The sequence below is a fragment of the Acipenser ruthenus genome, chromosome 4, assembly GCF_902713425.1.
Source record: "Acipenser ruthenus chromosome 4, fAciRut3.2 maternal haplotype, whole genome shotgun sequence".
Taxonomy (NCBI): Eukaryota; Metazoa; Chordata; class Actinopteri; order Acipenseriformes; family Acipenseridae; genus Acipenser; species Acipenser ruthenus.
This window is the reverse complement of record NC_081192.1, coordinates 52752545-52771396: the sequence shown is the minus strand read 5'-3', so window position 1 is coordinate 52771396 and position 18852 is coordinate 52752545. Positions and strand designations below refer to the sequence as shown.

Here is an 18852-nt window from a genome sequence, read left to right as displayed (position 1 = left end):
GGGACACCAAGGCGCACTACCACAGGAGGGACTGGCCACAGCGAACCGAGTTCTCTGTGGGGAGCAACAACGTCAAGTGGGAGCTACTGGTGGACCCCCGGAAGGTGCTGATGCCACCACTGCACATCAAATTGGGCCTTATGAAACAATTTGTCAGAGCTCTAGATAAGGAGTCGGCAGCCTTCAAGTACCTTCAAGACTTCTTCCCTAAGCTGTCTGAGGCAAAGGTCAAAGCCGGTGTCTTCGTCGGACCACAGATAAAGAAGATCCTGGAGTGCAATGAATTCCCCAAGAAGCTCAGTAGTAAGGAGAAAGCGACTTGGAACAGCTTTGTCGCAGTGGTTCGGGGCTTCCTGAGCAATCACAAGGCCGAAAACTATGTGGAGCTGGTTGAGACTCTGGTGAAGAACTACGGTACAATGGGCTGTAGGATGTCCCTCAAAGTCCATATCCTTGATGCTCATCTTGATAAATTCAAGGAGAACATGGGAGCGTACTCGGAGGAGCAAGGCGAGCGCTTCCACCAGGATATACTGGACTTTGAACGCCGCTACCAAGGACAGTATAACGAGAACATGATGGGAGACTACATTTGGGGGCTGATACGTGAAAGTGATTTACAGTATAATCGTAAATCTCGAAAAACTACTCACTTCTAAATCTTTTGTAGTCATTTTTGTATTACTTTAGTATAAATACATGTTAATTTGGATTCATATGTTGTTTTTTTCTGACTTTATGTGAACGAAAAGACACAAATTCGCCCGTTTTCTCATTGGACATAGGTAAATTTCAAAATATCACTGTCCTGGTCACAAAAGCAAAGTGTGTGGGGAATAATAGCCATTTTCTATACTGTTGAGGCATAAGCAATTAGGAAATAACACTTACTACCCAGGAACAAAAATTGTGTTACACTGACCTGCCATTTTATTATGGAAAGAACTGCAGCAATGGATGCAACATCTGAAAACCTGGGGATTGTTCTGGTCAAAAAACTAATTAACTCGTTTTCAGTTTAGTTTTAGACTGTCCCATTCGACATCAACTGCACTATTGAAATGAACATGCTGTATAAATCTTACTGGAGTAATTATTAATTTTTCTGTAACTAAACTGTTAAGCTCTAGTTGTTTATATTGCTTGCTGCAGCCTATTGTTTTGAAATGAATTACGAATGAATATGTACACCTATTTTAAGGTTCTGTTAGCAGTAGTCACAGTTGACACTGGTTTTGTTTGTATTTTCTTTGCTGATCTGTCTTTTAAATTATCATTATATTTTATGTAACTTAACGCTTTTAAAAGCAAAAAAGCCACAATGGTGAAAGACCCATAATCACCAGATGTATTTAACCCTATGCATGAATGTTTTATGCACAAACAACCATCGCTTGTCCAAGACATACAGTGTTGTAAACAAGTCAAACTTTTACCCATGTATGCAAACTACTTTTTAACTGTTAAATTAATCTATGGTTTTTGCCAAATCCGTTTCCCAAGTGAGGTCAACAACACATACATAAAATAAGTGTGCAGGTAGCTTTTTGCAAAATGTAAACAAACATTCCAGTAAAAAAACAGTTGTGTGAAAGTTAGCAAACAGTTACTTTAAATCCCGACTTCAGTCTGTGTTCATAGCATAGGCACACGCACATACATTGCTGTTACACTACTGACGTAGCGCAATTTGTAAATAACATACCTGCACAACTTCATAACCCAGCAATTTCAAATGCCGCTTCTTAATGGCCTCCTTCCCAAGAAAATTATGACTATTTGCACAAAACCTCTTCTGACCATCAATACACACAGCAATCCTGTAGATTAAAATGATTGTGAATTAATAATAATATATTAACATGGTTACTGCAAGTCATGGTGACTACAAGAAAAGACAACCATAGGTCTTTCTGATTCACAGTCACCAGGGTTTGAAATTAGCACCTGCAAAATGCAGGTGGATTTGGTCTGGGGAAACATTTCACATATGAATACGTCCCAGCAGCACATCCGCTTTTCCTGCTGTTTTTTCTCTTGGTGCCCATAGGACGGGGGAGGTGGGGGAGCTGCAGGTGGTGCAGCCGCACCCTCAGATGCCAAGGGAGGGGTGCTGTGCCATGCAGTCGCTCTCACAACTTTTCTCTTGTTAACCTTAGTTTATGTAGGAGCATGGTTGATCTACACTTCCTGCAATAACGTCATGAATCAACTGTTTCAACCAATTAACATTGCCTTGTGGAGGCTGGCATTTAGTGTTTCAACCAATTAGCATTAAGCATTGCCATGCGAGGGCAAGTGTTTATTATTTCAACCTATCAGCACCAAGCATTGCCCTGCGAGAGCGTTTACTTGCAAAACGTCTCTTAGCAGCTGGTTTCACTGCGATGACTGGGCTCAGCAATGTCTGATAAACCATGAAAAACATTCTGCAGCACATTTAAAAAAAACCCAAGTAAAGAATATGTTAACTGTTAGCATATGTCACTATATCTATCAATAAACAAGCCATTTTATAACTTCTGTGATCCTTTTCACTTTTAAGCAGCAATCCACCAAATTATTCAATTTATTTTATTTTAATTTAATTAAATCAGAGTTGTGTAAAGTAGTGTATTGTTTGTGCTGCTGTCTTCTCTGTCGTATATTATTTATTGAGTTCATAGTATGCCTTTTTGGAACGGTTACTGTACTTTTACATTTGTTTTAATCAACACACATGAAAACTGAAATAATCAATGTTAAGATGTAGCCATGGCATAAAGCCTCCAGTAGTACATCGTTTCTGTAGCAGCTTTTCATAGTATTGATTGAGTTACAGTAGTGGCAAACACAATTTGAAATGGTTTATTTATGTGCTTGTTGATTTGAATACTTTAGTTCCTATAGGTAATGTTTTTATGTTCAGTTAAAGATGGATTAATGTTTTATTTCTGTGCAGTGATGGCACAGCTTTGACATTTTTAAAGTAGATTTAATTCAAGGCTTAAACTTTTGCAGTTCTATTTATTACAGGTGCTGCACATGTTTGAATACTAACTGTTTTTGAATAATTATTGCAACAGCATTCTGCAATGAAATGTATACAACTCTTCGGTTTATCAATATAGCTATTAATGAAATGTGTTGAATGATATAATAAAATCAGCTTTTTAGTGCCGAAGATTAATAAAAAAATACTATATATGAAATGTACTATTTAAAAAAAAAAAAAAAAAAATAGGATGAAACAATGTACATTTTTAGTATGTGGCATTTTATTTTATGTGATATATCGGTTAGCTATCGTTTAGTGACGAACAGTATATTTCAAGCTAATAGTCAAGGGGGACATGCTTAGAAATTAGTCCCACACAATCATGGTTTGGGTTCGGATTTTTTTCTAACTCTTTATGCCATGTTCAATAGTCATATTTGATGTCATTTTTACATGTTCCAATAGTTGCCTGTTTTTGCAGTTTCTCTTGTTCCTTTTAATATATTAAACATTGATTGCAACACAACTATTCATTTTAGGTGAACAATCAACAACTGTTATACTGGGCCAGCAGAATGTGTGTGGGCTGGTGGATTTTTCCATTCAAGCCTTGACTGTCACACCTTATCCACACTACTTAAGCAAAGCGCATCAACAGCAACACGTGTTGGGACTTCATGACTGATTTTCAAAACATGCTGATTGTGCATTAAGTAACACAAAGTGTGAATAGGGTATACATGAGGCAGGTGTTAGATATGACATACCAGTACTAATACAACTTACACTTATATATTGCCTTTCATCATAAATCATTCCAAGGCACTTTCCAATAAAACCTTAAAAACTTAAACTTTGGAGAAACACAGAAACAGAACAACTATCTTTTTAGGCAGCAAATTCCAATCCATTTCATAGACACATTGTGTGACCCTGAGCAAGTCATTTAACCTCCTTGTGCTCCGTCTTTCAGGTGAGACGTAATTGTAAGTGAATCTGCAGCTGATGCATAGTTCACACACCCTAGTCTCTGTAAGTCGCCTTGGATAAAGGCGTCTGCTAAATAAACAAATAATAATAATAACAATAATAATAGTTGCTCAATAGATTTATAGTGGCTTAGTCTGCCCCAGCCATAACCCCTGCAACCTGCTGAAAAATAATCAGGTTTCATGGTTTCTAATAAAGTGACTCTAAAACGCAAGTGAACACTCAATGAGTTTTACTAAATTTCTGAACACTCTTACCTCTTATAGACCTCCTCATGGTGGGTAGCTGGTAACACATACCCTTCTTCATCAAGTTTTATTTCCACATCTGAGAAACAAACAAAAAAAAGAAACTAAGGATTACATTACAGGTAATGATCACATTACAGGATTAACTAAAATGCATTACCTAGGTTTATTAATCCTTAAGTTTAATATTGTCTCTGTGTTCAATTATTATTCTATTATTTAAAAGGAAAAGTCACCATCACAGTAGTGTTTTTACTTTCTTTTATCTAATACCTAACACAGTACCTAAAGTGTAGCAGTATGGTGTCAACACTCGGGAAGCAAAGTAAATTCTAGCCCCTAGAAGGTCAATCAGTCCAGTTTTCACCCGGTTGTAGAGATGCCCATCCACAGGGCTCTCCAAAGATCGTCCCGGGGTCTGAAAAGATTTCACCCGATACTTGGAGTGGAGCTTGGGACCCTGAAAAATAAAATACATTACTTATTTATATTGAAATATAGGGAAGTAACTAGAAATGGGAGCTGTTGTGAACAGAAACAAAGCATCTCCAGTAGAATGAAAAAATCCAGTGGCCAAAAAAAGGGTTCATTTTTACTGGACAATACTGTAATGCAACTTATCAACTACCGTCTCTATGCAGCTGTTTCATGACAGCCATATGAGGTCAGGTCAATGCTATGGTCAGCAACACATTTAGCATAAAGGTTTTATATAACCCAGCAAATATGAAGTCACCACCTCCAGTGGTTTCTGAGATAGGAGACCTTGACACTGGTGGCAGCAGCTTTGCAAAGAAACTTGCAGGAAAGGGTTATTTTTTCTTTACGACACCTATAATAGAACCGGACAGGGAATCACAGAATCCATATGTGTATCAGACATGAAGCCAGTATCTTGATCGTGAGGTCTATATCATCCAGAAACTAAAAAGTCAAATGGTGTTTTCAGTACACTGAAAATGTGAAATTGCCAGCTTAAAGTTATGTTAAGCTTTCAAAAACATTCCATACATTTTCTCTGCAAAGTTTTAAAAGAAATACATTTTAGCAAACAGGTATTTTGGTTTTAAAACACAGTACTTGCTACTACACTAGGTTAAAGATAACTGTATGCTATGTTTTTAAACTGTCTTGCGCTTCCTGGGTCATTTCATCTGGAGGTTGGAGTCTGTAACCACCCCTTTCACTGGCTTCTTTCCCGTCAATAACTAATCACCTACCTCTCCTACAAAAGTGAATAACAGAAGTGAATATATATATATATATTAATAGTACATGTAAAGTGTGTAAATAAAAAGACAAAGTACAAATATAATTAAACATAAGAACAACACATATCCAATAAAACTAATACCTACTGTAAATATAGTAAATACTTTAAATATATGTTGTTTATGGAATAGCCTGTGAAAAATGTGAAGTTGGAGAGACAGGAACAACTTTATATAAAATAATTCAGAATCACCTTTCATTAATTAAGCATTTGAGCCCGAATGAGGGGGCTTAATCATGTTGTAATGCCTGCCTCGTGCAGTTACATGTCGTGCAGTTGCATTAACGTAACGACAAGGGCATTACCCGATTGTGTGTGTACAGTAAGAACAGAGATTTTCTTCCATCAAGCAGGAAAAGGTCAATAATATCAGAAGCGAGTACAGGTCTGCGGGATGTTTTTTTTTTTTTTTTTTCAGGCAGATTGATTTGGAACGTGGTTTAAGCCCGCCTGATTGACCAATCAGGTTACAGGAAATCTCCTATCCAGGCTGTGTGGTCTAGTGGTTAAAGAAAAGGGCTTGTAACCAGGAGGTCCCCGGTTCAAATCCTACCTCAGCCACTGACTCATTGTGTGACCCTGAGCAAGTCAATTAACCTCCTTGTGCTCCGTCTTTCGGGTGAGACGTAATTGTAAGTGACTCTGCAGCTGATGTATAGTTCACACACCTTAGTCTGTGTAAGTCGCCTTGGATAAAGGCGTCTGCTAAATAAACAAATAATAATAATAACAATAATAATAAAAAGACAGGAAATTGTCAGGTAAGACCACCACTTGCGCTCTGGCAAGGCTTCCCAGCACACACTGCTTAACTGGTACAGTAGGTGGGTTCACTTCAGACAACATAGGTAATCACCACCACTGGGCAGGTCAGCCGAATATGCTTTAGATCAATGATTCCCAATCCTGGTCCTGGTGACCCCCCTGTGTCTGCTGTTACTTTTTTTCCAACTTAATTTATTTATTGAACACGCAATTAAACTAACAATTGGCCTAATCAAAGCTGTTGAATGATTTGAAAGAGATTTCAAGTCATGTAAGAAATTGAACAGAACTTGAAATCTCCAACTTCTTATAAGCTGAAGAACAGTTTAAAAATGTGATTAACCAAATTGTTAGTTCAATTGAGTGCTCATTTAAGTAACTGAGAGCTCAGTTGGAACAAAAACCAACAGACACAAGGGTTCCCCATGACCAGGGTTGTGAACCAAAGCTTTACAAGTTAAAAAGATCACTGTTGTTTCTGACTAAAACCATTGACATGTGAATTTTAAAGATAATTAAAACAATTACAATATGAACACATGTGAAGTGAGACAATGTATTTCTTTTTCAAGTATACAAACATTTCTAACAGTATCCTTTGTTTTAAACCCTTTGAACTATTTTTATTTATTTTGTTGACAAAAGCCACACTCATGTTTAATATGCTGGAAAATAAATTTAATGTATGTGTGGCATAGTAATGAGATCATTGAAAGTACATAAAATAGTGTCACTCATGGGGTTTGTTTTGTTGATTTTTTAACAGAAGAGATTAATGTTTACAGTAGTTATTTTTTTTTTTTTTTAAATGGACACACCTTGAACGTGTATGTAGGTTTCCACAGAATGGTCATCTTTGTATTGGAAATTACACATAGTTGTGTAATGTTGTTTATAATGAACAGTACAAAATTGAGATTAAACAAATGTGACTGTCAATAGTTATTACTACAATTCTTTTGGTTTTAATGACAAAGGACAGTGAGGCTTCAAAACTTCTAAAGGATATCTACTGTATTAGGCTGTTTCAGAGAACTTTTGAATCCTCAGTAACCCACTGACCTGCCCAGTGGTGGTGACTACCTATGTTGTTTGAAGTGAACCCACCTACTGTACCAGTTAAGCAGTGTGTGCTGGAAAGACTTGTCAGAACATGGGTGAAGTAAGAGCGCGGTGGCGGTCTTACCTGGCAATTTCCTGTTGTCAGCTCTTACTGTCACTTAAAACGTAGTTTTCTGTTTTTAATTTCCATTGTTTTTTTACTGGAGTGCTCAGTTAAAATATCTGCATACATATGCAATGGAAAGTACATCATTTTTTTCCATTGTAAGTTTCTCTGTGTAAGTTTTAGGTTTGCAAACCATCTTAGTATTTGCAACATCCTCTATTATTAAAGCAAATATTTCCAAGTATGATCACATTTTAAATATATTATACACTTATATACCGAGCATCAAAAGAAACATTGTAACACATTTATTTTTGAAAAAGAAATAAGGTATATAAATGATGGACATTGACAAAATGTTTTTGGTTTCTTTTTAATCACTCGATCATTCATCCTTGACCATGACACGCTTGAGTGACTATGACTGAAGCATATGCACTTAATCACCTAATTAGTGAGACAGTTGATTGGACACTGGATATGGAGTGATTTCAGATTTCGAATTGCAAGCTTGAATAAAAGCAATAAAGAAAATCACAGAAAAAAACAACAATATGCCACATCAGTCAAGTGAGCAGTGCCTTCGTGCAATCGGCATGTTGGAGGCTGGACTAGGACAGCGTACTGTGGCTCGCCGTCTTGGGTGCTCACAGCCAGCAATTTCAAACCTGGCGAGATGGTATAACCAAACACACTCTGTCAATGACAGGCCACCAACTGGGAGACCAAGAGTCACAACACCTGCCCAAGATCGACAGATAATTTTGCAGCATCTTCGTGATGTCAATTGTTAATCAGCACAATAAAAAATCACTGCACCTGCTCTAAAACAGAGTTTGTCATTTTTCGATCACATCTGGTGAATTTTATCCAAATATAATTTTCTTTTGATACTCAAATATAAGTGATACGTTTATTTTGATGCTCAGTATACATAGACTTCTCATTAATAGACAGTGTATTTGAATTTTCTGTTTACTTGTGTGGATTCTGTGCAATGATGTGGAATAATAATAAAACTAAATGTTTAAGGGAACAATACTTTACAAGTGCATCAAATAACTGCTGTAAAATTGATTTCCAATATTAGTCTAAAAATACATAATTGATTGGACTATTCCATTGGTCATGTTAAGCTTTGCATGTAAGATGAACTAAACCACACATACCAGGAAATAAAGTTAACATGCAAAACAGTACACAGTGCAAATAATGGTAGAAGTAGAACAGAAGACAAACTTACCATAAACGTTTTCTTTTCACATTTAATAATGTCACGTACACTGAGCAGCCTTTTTTTTTTTTGCATACTACTGTATAATTGAAATAAGTTGCATTTGTATTTGCCTCCATGCTGTCAATTTAAGTTTGAACAGTTGTACTACTATGTGGCACTACATTATTTGCATCACTAGCATTTGACTACATACAGTTTTTTTTTTTTTTTTTATTTGCTCATGATCACTTTTCAGCTCATGCGTTGGGACCTTAACGTGACCAGCACAGTGCCATATAGGATATTGAGTTCCCTTAAACGAAATTGGGTAGCTGGTGATAAAAAGGGGGTCGCTAGTCTTGTACATCTGAAGTTATTTTTGTTGTTTTTTAAAAAAAAAAATGTTTTCCAAATGCAGAATTCTGTGTAAACGTGACTTCTGTGAAAGCTTTTCAACTGCGATTTTCTTTATTTATTTATTTTTTTAATCGGGCCTACTACAGACACACACATAATATTATTACTGGAGAGTGCACGTCTGCATAGCAAATAACTTTCACAGTACAGTAATCTGTGACCCCCGTTTATAGCCTACAATGTACATTTTCTTAAATTATTATTATATATATATATATATTGTGTGTGTATGGTTTTTTTAATGCCTGCCCCTCCTGTCAGTCTTCTATCTTCAAAATGTTGTTTTTTAATTATAATGTGTATAATTTTGGTCGTGAGCAAGAACTGGTGTATTTATACAGAATGCAATTAAGGTAGTTTAATTTACAGAGACCGAGTACAGAACTCGTTAATTCCTGTTAAATTATTATTTATTTTATACCAGAAACCCTTACCCAGTGCGACTTAACTCTTACAGTTGTCACAAAAAAACACACATTTTAAGAATTACAGAATGCCAGCATTGTGCTCAACTTTACGTTGGAATCGTAACTGTAGGAAATTGAACAGAACAAGATATTCTTCCCTCAGTATTGCAATTTCTGTTTTGAACTACGAAAACTGCCACTGAAAAATTGCTGGATTTCAAATAAGACAAGCTGTTGTTGAATGGTTGTGAAATGATTGGACTTGCAAGTCTTTTTTTCACACAACACTGGATTTTTAATTTTTAAACTGACAGTGAGTCTGAGATTTTGTGTAAATTGATAAACGTGTAAGCGTGGGTATTTATTAAGGACTCAGATGCATCGTTAATCAATGAAATTGATTTTATTTAACCCGAAATAAATTCTACCGTCCCATGCAACAACAGTTCAACCTTGTTTACATTGCCATCTTGTGTGTCTGTCTCCACTCTAGACCACAACAGCAAAGCAGGAAGTAACGTCCTGTCAAATAATGCAGCAAGTAAACAACTTTACTTTTTAGACTAAGTCCCCCTAGCAAAAGCAACAAGGCTTATGCAGTGTTACAAAAATAAGATTCTCTTAAATTATACAAATAAAACATGATAAATGCGGTTCATCTATTACCATAAACATGCGTTGTTGCTATACGTTGTTCAGCTTTATATTTCTGCTTACACTAGGATAAACAATTGATAAGTCTATTACTTTTTATTACAGGTTTGTAGTTTGTTATTTTGTTTTTTAATGCAGCCCTTGCTTTGTAAAAGAGAGGCACTGCGTAGCTGGTCTCCAGCCTGCAGTTATACACTCTGGATCACTCCTCAGCTCGGCTTAGACATAAGTTAACAAGAGAATCAATGGGCGACCGAACATTCTAACATTTGACTGAAGTGCGCAGGCGTATTTTCAGTTATGAAAAAACTAACCATGCACGCGCGAAAAAAAGCCCAAATATCTCGGTAATTACTTGATTGATTTTGTTGGTTCCACAAAAAGGCACTCCTCGTTAACAAGTTCTACCAGCCTACCTAGGGAGGTATTTAAACTCGCAGCAAAAAATTGTCTGAATAATTTGTAAAAACTCATTTTTACGCCATTCTGTAACTTTAAAACTACTCTATACCAGCGCTGCCGATAGGCCCTTTCCTGGGATGATGCACTGGGTCCCGCCCACTAAGGAATTAAATCCATCATCCTGAGGAAGCCATTTCTCTTTTTCCATCGAACCCGTGAGGGCAACCAATGCGACCTTGCGGTTGTTGGTCATCTTCTCTTTCAGGGAACCAGGGTTACGTAAGTAATCTAACGTTCCCTTTCAATTTGAAGACGACCACCAACAACATTATGTATGTGAAATACCAGAGCCGTCGCGAGGGAGAAGGAACGGCAGCATATGAGGGATTCATCAGAACCGCACAACCCAAGGGTTAGCGGTGTGAGCTTACACCCTCAAGGACCCTTGTGCCTATTGAAGGCAGGTAGGATCTGCCACATTAAGGCGGAAGAACCTGGAGAAAGTATGGGGCGTAGCCCAGCTAGCCGCAGTACAAATATCGGACATCGATACACCCCTGAAGAGGGCCCAAGACCCACCCTACCAGGTGGGGGCAAGCCAGCACCATCATACGCAGTCGAGACTGTGTCCACAATCCAATGTGACAGACACTGATTTGAGAGGGACTGTCCTAGGGTCCATGTCCCATGACAGACAAACAGCTGGTCAGACTGACGCAGAGCTCTTGTCCTATCCACGTAGCATCTCAATGCCCGCACTGGGTAGAGGAAATTCAATCTCTCATTCTCCGTTGAAGCAAACGGGGGTGGATGGAAGTACTCCAGTTCCACAGACTGATTAATGTGGAAGGCTGTGATCACGTTGGGGAGGAAAACAGGGCGTGCGCAGACACCCTGCTGCCATCCACCCAAATACACATGCAGGAGCTGTGCACAGACAGCGCCTGCAGCTCACTGACCCACTTAGCAGAGGTGATAGCCACGAGGAAGGCTGTCTTCATAGACAGGTACTTCAACTCTATGGAGTATATGGGCTCAAAATGGGCCCTTCGTGACAGCCTCCAGTACAATATTATGGCTGCATTCGGGGAGAACAGTCCTCCTGGGAGGACATAATCATCAAACGCCTTTAAGAAATCGGGTAGCCAAGAAATGTGCACCTGGAGATACCAAATCTACGGGGGCATGGCACACAGAAATAGTCGCTAAATACACCTTCAAAGTGGAAGGTGACCTACCAGCATCAAGTAATTCTTGAGACACAGTCAGCTGACGGTGTCTGTCGTGTTTGGTATTGAGGTGGAACGCGTTGAGCCATGCTTGTAGCGGGCGCATGCGAAGCAGACCCAGCTGAATGGCTGATATTGTTGCGGCCATCAGATCCAACAGTTTCTGGTACAATAGGAGGGTGACAGGTGATCCCTGTCAAAACAGGGACAGGCAACCCTGGATAGCTGCAACTCTGTCATCTGACATCGTACTGGAGTCCAGCTGGAGCCCCAAGTACGTTGCGCATTGCACCGATGTAAGCCGACTCTTTGCATCGTTGATGGTGAGGCCCATTCTCGTGAGGCCGTGCGGGCCACTGCTCCCTCTCGCGACTGGGAACAGGTCACCCAGTCTTCGAGTTTATTACTCTGATCCCCTGCAGCCGCAGGGGGGCCAGGATAGCGTCCACGCACTTTGAGAACGTACAAGGAGCTAGGGAGAGGCTGAAAGGCAGCTCAACAAACTCGTAAACGCTTCCCTGAAAAGAGAAGCAGAGATACTTCCTGTGCTCTGATGAATGGGAACGTGAAAGTACGCGTCCCGTAAGTCCACGGTGGTGAACCAGTCGCCCGGCCAGACTGGAAAATGTGACGGTGAGTCAGCATCTGGAACCTCCTTTCTTTTAAGAACCCGTTGAGGAGCCTCAGGTATAGGATGGGGCAAATGCCGCCATCTTTTTTGGGCACCAGAAAATACCTTGAGTAGTACCCCTCTCCGTGGGAAGTGGGGTCTACAAGATGAATCTACAAGGGGTCTACACTTCCTTCTGAAGTACCAAGGCCTGGAGAGGGTCTTTCATGAAAGTATTCATGATCCCTCGAAAGGCAGGATGGAATGGCCAATTATTATTTTAACGCTCAGCTCACCGCTACCACCCCTGTGCTGACTCGGGAGGGCGAAGACGAACACACGCTGTCCTCCGAAGCGTGTGCCATCAGCCGACCGCTTTTTTTCACACTGCAGACTCACCATGCAGCCACCAAAGAGCTACAGCGTCTGAGGACAACACAGCTCTCGGGCAGCTTACAGGCAAGCCCGCAGGCGCCCGGCCAGACTACAGGGGTCGCTGGTTCGAGGTGAGCCGAGGACACCCTGGCTGACCTAAGCCCCCCCCAGGCGACGCTTGGCCAATTGTGCACCGCCCCCTGGGAGCTCCCGTCCACGGTCGGCTGTGTAATAGCCTGGACTCGAACCGGCGACGTCCAGGCTATAGAGCGCATCCTGCACTTCACGTGGAGCGCCTTTACCGGATGCGCCACTCGGGAGCCCCCAAGGCCAGGAACTTTTGAGGGCGAGGAGCCATAGCCTGCATCCGGGAAAACAGACTGGTGTGGTTTTGCCACTGGCGTCCAGGGGACCTGCAGGAAGGCTGCAGCGCGTCCCACCACTGCCAAAACTGAGCTACACAACGGGGGAGCACTGGCTTCTGAGGCTACCTCAAAGCCAGGTTCTTCCTCAGCAGGGGGTTCGAGCTCCCCTCCTACCTGCATGTCAGAGGAGGAGGCCCCATCCCCAGAGACCGCTATGGAAAGTGTGTCCTCTTGGCACGCCTCTTCCCATCCAACCTGATCTCCCCTGGGGGAGTGGGGTATGGCAATTGAGGCTGCAATGTAGCTATATGGCCAAGCGCTCCAGGACCTGGGCCATCTGGGCTTTGAGGTCCATCATGTCCCTCACCTGCTTCGAACGCTCCACCCTTCTCGCCTGCGGAGACGGGGAGCGACTACAGGGGGCCTGCGCGTAGGGAATGTCCAGCAGGGGGTCCTGGGACAGGTCATGGAGGAGGGGCTCTGCAGGCCATCTCCCTCTCAAAGGCCCAGGTGGCATGTTGGACGCCCAAGCACCGCACATAGAGGGTATGCTTCGTGCGTACCGAGCACTGTAAGCACTATGTGCACCATGTACCGTGAAGCACCATGCGTTCATGCACTGACACTGTTGCAATCAGCCGATCACCATGTGCATCGTGGAGCACCGTGCGTTCTAGCGGTAGCGTTGTGCAGTGGGCACCAAGCACCATGTGCACCGTGCGTACGGAGTACCGTAACAGTACGTGCACCGAGTACCGTGCAGCACCGTGTGCTCTTGCACTAGCTCTGTAGCAGTGGGCACCAAGCACCGTGTGCACCGAGTACCAAGAACACTATGTGCACGTGTACCGTGAGGCGCTGTGTCTGTGCGCTGACGCTGTAGCGCTTGGCACTGTGTGCTGTATGTAATGAGCACTTTGCGCACCAAGATACCGAAGTACCAAGGGCTATGCGTGCGCCTCAGTACCGAAGCACCAGGGGGCAGCTATGCAATTGTGCCTACCCTAACCGCGCGGTCACACCCCTGGTCAGTGAGTAGCATGCACCAGGAGCACACAAGGGCCGAAGCCGCAGTGGGCGAGTCAGAAGCGGACAGAGAAAACCGCGGTAGAATAGATAGGAGAGAGCACACTGTTTGTTTACAAGGCCCGACTCACCAAGGTGGGCGGGCCTACGCAGCCAGCGAGGTCTATTCGACAGCGGGGATGCGGCAAGGCCTATCCCCGTGGAGGAACTGTGTACTCTCAAGAAAGAAATAGACAACCACTCGCGGGTGACTGCACAGGCAGTTGCTCAAACACGACAGACAGATAACAAAAAGCGGCCTACCACGCAAGCAAGGAGGCCGCTGAAAGACAGAAAAGCGAAAGGCTCGGTCTTTTCAAAGTCGTTGATTCCGGGAAAGTGGCGAGCCAGCTTTCAGCACAAATGCAAGGGAAATACAATCGATTCGATTCGACTCGAAAAGCTCTTTTCTATCAACACACTCAGCTCAACACAGAGGTCTTACCGTACTGTATTGAAGGAAAAAGAGAAATGGCTTCCTCAGGAGAACGGTTTCAATCCCTCAGTGGGCGAGACCGAGTGCATCATCCCAGGAAGGGGCCTATCGGCAGCTCAGGTATAGAGAGCTCAGCAATTACCTACCCAATGGGCAGGCATATCCCATACATAATGTCGTTGGTGGTCGTCTTTGAATTGAAAGGGAACTGTCTGTCACTCTTACTATAACGGCACTATTGTGCCGTTACAATATACATTGAAACGCCACCATTATTGCTCTCACTACAACATGCACGGTACAATGGAGAAGAAATAATAAATTCAAAATAAAGACATTGTTCAAAGTCTTCCCCATTTTTCTTTTTTAGACAAGATGAAATTCAAAAGGTGTTTGTCCATGTATCTGGTGAAGTTCTCTGGTTTCTCCCACTGAACACAAATACGACTTTGTGAGGTTTAGATCAGCAAGTGTTTTTTTCATTTTGTGTCTTTCTTTTTTTAAAACCTCTCCATAAATTCTTCTGTTGCTGGTCTGAACCTCCCTCTTTCAGAGTTTGGTTAAATATCCATCTCTTTATTTTGGATGTATTATTTCTTCTCTGTGGAACAGTGCTTGTTGTAGCGAGAGTGATAATGGCAGCAGTTTGTTTTTAAATGAAGCTGCTGACCAGGAAGCGTTATGATATAGGCACATGAATATTCTAGGAATATATTTTTTGCACGTTCCTACATATGTACAGTACATGAAGATTACAGGGACATATTTTTTCCAATATAGCATTTAATTTCTAGGGCAATACAGAATATCTACATTTGTAAACAAGACATAGCTTCTCTGTCCCTTACCTCATAGAAGGGGCACTCTAGTTTCACAGTCATAAAGAGCTGTGTCAGCTGCGCAAGCACAATCCTGTCCAAGCCAGTTCCTTGTGCTATAATGGAAGAAACATAACAATTAACATAACATGATGTCTAGTGAAACTTGCAAGCAATTTGGTTTGTATCAACAATGTAACCTCCCAGACTATGCCTTTTAAACTACTTCAGACATAAGGTAATTAAGTAGTCATGTACAGTAATCCATTCCCCACAAATCATTAGCTTCAACCTTGTCACTGTTCCATTAATATATACTAGGTGCTGGTGTTGTTTAGATGTTTAAAATTGTTATCACTGCCAAATTTTCATCTGATAATGTTAGACACATTAATAATAACCTTATAAAGAAAGAACTTGTATAACCCCTGTAATATCTTAAGTATAGCCTACATTCTGCAGTTTAGCTCTCTCAAAACAGATGTTGTACTCCAAACTCCGGACTCAGATTTTTTGGGGGAAATCTGAACATTTCTCTGTGTGTATGGTTTTGAAAACATTTTTATTGATTTATTGGATAAAGACACTGTATTCATGCCCATCCTCTGCAGTTCAAACAATCCATTTAATCTATACTTGGTGCATTTAATTTGTCAATTGAACCTCAGCAAAATGTACTAAATCCACCTATAAAAGCATTTCTCTTTTTCTCACTGCAATAAGTATGTAGCATTGTTTTCTAGAGATCGATGCTTTCCCAATTAATTGAAGTAGTATAACTATTTTTTACACACTCTTTCCCCCATAGATACATAAAGCATAGAAGACAGAAAGACCAGCTTACCTTCCAACTGCTGAAGAAAGTAGGGGCTAAAAACTTTGGCCACGAAATTAACAGGAAACCTTTCAATGAGTGTGCATGAATGGAGAAGATTGAGCAATGTGCGAGGCTGGAACTGAGAGAAACGGTCCCTGAGGATGCCCTCTACTCTCCGGAAAAGCCCCCCTGCATTTGGGGGCAGATAATTGAGCTTTCCAAAGGGCATAATCTGTCTGGCAATCTGGCTGGTACTTAAAGTGTCTGCTCTATAAACAAAGCTCTGTGCCACAGAGTCAAAGATGGGCCTGGAGAGGATTTGCCTGCGGCTGCAGTACTGCATGACCTTGCTGACAGCCTCAGGGTTCATGGTGAAGGTGCTCTTGGGTACATATCTTTCCAGTGCTTCAATAAAATACCTGTCGCTTTGGCCAAAGTGCATGAAAGCTCCAAGCAATAGCACCAGTTCTTCATCTGAAAAACGAGGCACATGCCTCACAGAGTGCTTGCATAGGCTTATGACCAAAGGAATGGCCTGGGTTTGGTTGAGGACAACTAGTGCATTCAGTATGTGGCTTATAGACTTAGGGTTTAGTTTGGGGGCTATAGATATAGTAAAGCTATTCAAGGTGTTAAGGAGGTCCTGGTATTGGCCACTTTCGCCAACTCCAGCTTGCAGCATGTTGTAGACCATTGTCACTTCCTCCGGGCTCCACTTTTCCACCCCCTGCTCTTGTACCTGATCCATGACTTGTTTCAGCATCCCACAGCCTGGGCCCTCAAGAGCCAAGAGAGCCTCCCCCAAAATACACAGGTTCTTGATGGCCATTGGCCCCCTGTCCAGCCGCTCTTGGCTCTCTGAAACCAAGCGCACCATCAGTGTACTCCATGGATCCACATACAGCTGGGTACAGGCATGTAGTGCAGTCACAAGTCCTGCATCTGTCAGTCTCTGTGAATCATGCTCGAATTGGAAGCAAAGTGCTTTAAAGACATCGTTTTCCAACACAGCTTCTGGGTTCTTTAGTCCGTTCTGGTCATGCTCCAAGACAGCAATTCTCTGCAGAGCCAAAGCAGCCACTGTGTCAGACATAGTTTCCAAGGAAGCAAGAAGCTTGAAAACCTGTTTGGCTGATACACAGCCGTGGAGACGACCTAAAAACACCTCTTGATCCATGATTGTGGATTGCTTGCTTGCAGACCTAATTCTGTCAGAAGTATCTTCGTGCAGACATACAGAAATGCCACTTAAGTAAGGGTGATCCTTTATGGTTGAAAAATACATCTTTTGAGAGTCACTATGAATCTTAAATCGCCTTGTGGCACAATGACTTGACTTCATGTAGTCACAGGGTAAATGCAACTGTCTACTGTGACTGGCAATACATTGCAACAAACACTGCCCATTCTGTATGAAGCTGCATCTTCCTATTCCCGTGGTCACACTCTGGAACCTTCTCAAGATGTTAAAAGCCATAGTTTCAAGGATTACCCAACAGCTTCCTATACAGAAGATAAACACAACGTTTTTTATGTATTATGTTGCCCACATATGAATACTAATGATACTAGAGTAAACCTACGACCCATGTATCACTTTATATGAACAAATGCCTTAATCTGGTTTATCCTTGTTGAAGCATATAAACCTAGGTAATAAAAATAAAACAAACAAAATAAAAAGTTACTTTTTTTTTTTTTTTAATTTTTTAAAGACTATATTTGCTGTCACCAAGACTGGAGTATCAAAAGTAATGTGTATACACACAAGATACTAATAATAAAACATTCACCACTTGACTTGAGGAGCAAGGCTTCCTTTGAACTGCCAGTGATAACACAATAATATGGTAGATGACATTGATACTAGCATTGTTACAGTTTATTTCGCTGATGCCAGCATTTGCACGCCACTACAGGGGTGTTTACAAAATATTGTAAAAAAATATATAATAATAATAATAATAATACTAATAATAATAATAATAAAAACATAACGGTCCATTCAGCTTCCCTTACACTTAAAAGGTTAGTAAATTATAATGATTTATTCAGTACTGCTGGCTGCAGTGTGTTGGGGGTTTCTTCACCATGAATTACTTGCAGTAGAACTCCAAACATTGCTGTCCACTAGATTGGCTCACTTCGTAGAACTGCGTCAGAATAATATATAAAAGCAGCAAGCTTGTGATATATAGTTAACAATATGCTTTGCAACATCATAACATTATTTGAAACGTATATTATATTACTGAAAAGACGAATAGAAAAACATTTGCTTTTAACCGCCACAATAATAATATTATTGGCCCAGATTGTCTGCAGCTATGCAGCAGTAAGACTAACATCGGGATTTTTTTTTTAAATCGATAACACGATGAATACACAAATATATAAATAAACTGTATGTATTACAAATAATAGATAATGAAATACAGATTTATTCAGTACTGTATGTTATTATAAAAATCTACCTTAGCGACATGTCATAAGGGGCATCATGGTGTAGCTCTGCAATAACTTCCGAGCTATAACAGTACAACATAATATAGGGTCCGTGCAAACCAATTGCAGAGATTTTTCGGGCTGCCTACTTTGGTAACACTATTGAAATCCAGCA

The 18852-nt window shown here is 41.0% G+C and overlaps 1 protein-coding gene across 1 annotated transcript in view; it reads right to left on the bottom strand.

Annotated features, from left to right (window-relative positions):
- fastkd3 (FAST kinase domains 3) overlaps window positions 1-18852 on the bottom strand; it is a 24521-nt gene extending 5669 nt beyond the window's left edge. The window contains exons 1-6 of the mRNA XM_034000827.3: window positions 18707-18852; window positions 16260-17735; window positions 15446-15531; window positions 4501-4675; window positions 4225-4294; window positions 1706-1820 (exon numbers count right to left, since the gene is read on the bottom strand). Coding sequence (XP_033856718.1) covers window positions 1706-1820; window positions 4225-4294; window positions 4501-4675; window positions 15446-15531; window positions 16260-17709 — 1896 coding nt within the window. The 5' untranslated portion in view covers window positions 17710-17735; window positions 18707-18852. The remainder of the gene's footprint in view (window positions 1-1705; window positions 1821-4224; window positions 4295-4500; window positions 4676-15445; window positions 15532-16259; window positions 17736-18706) is intronic.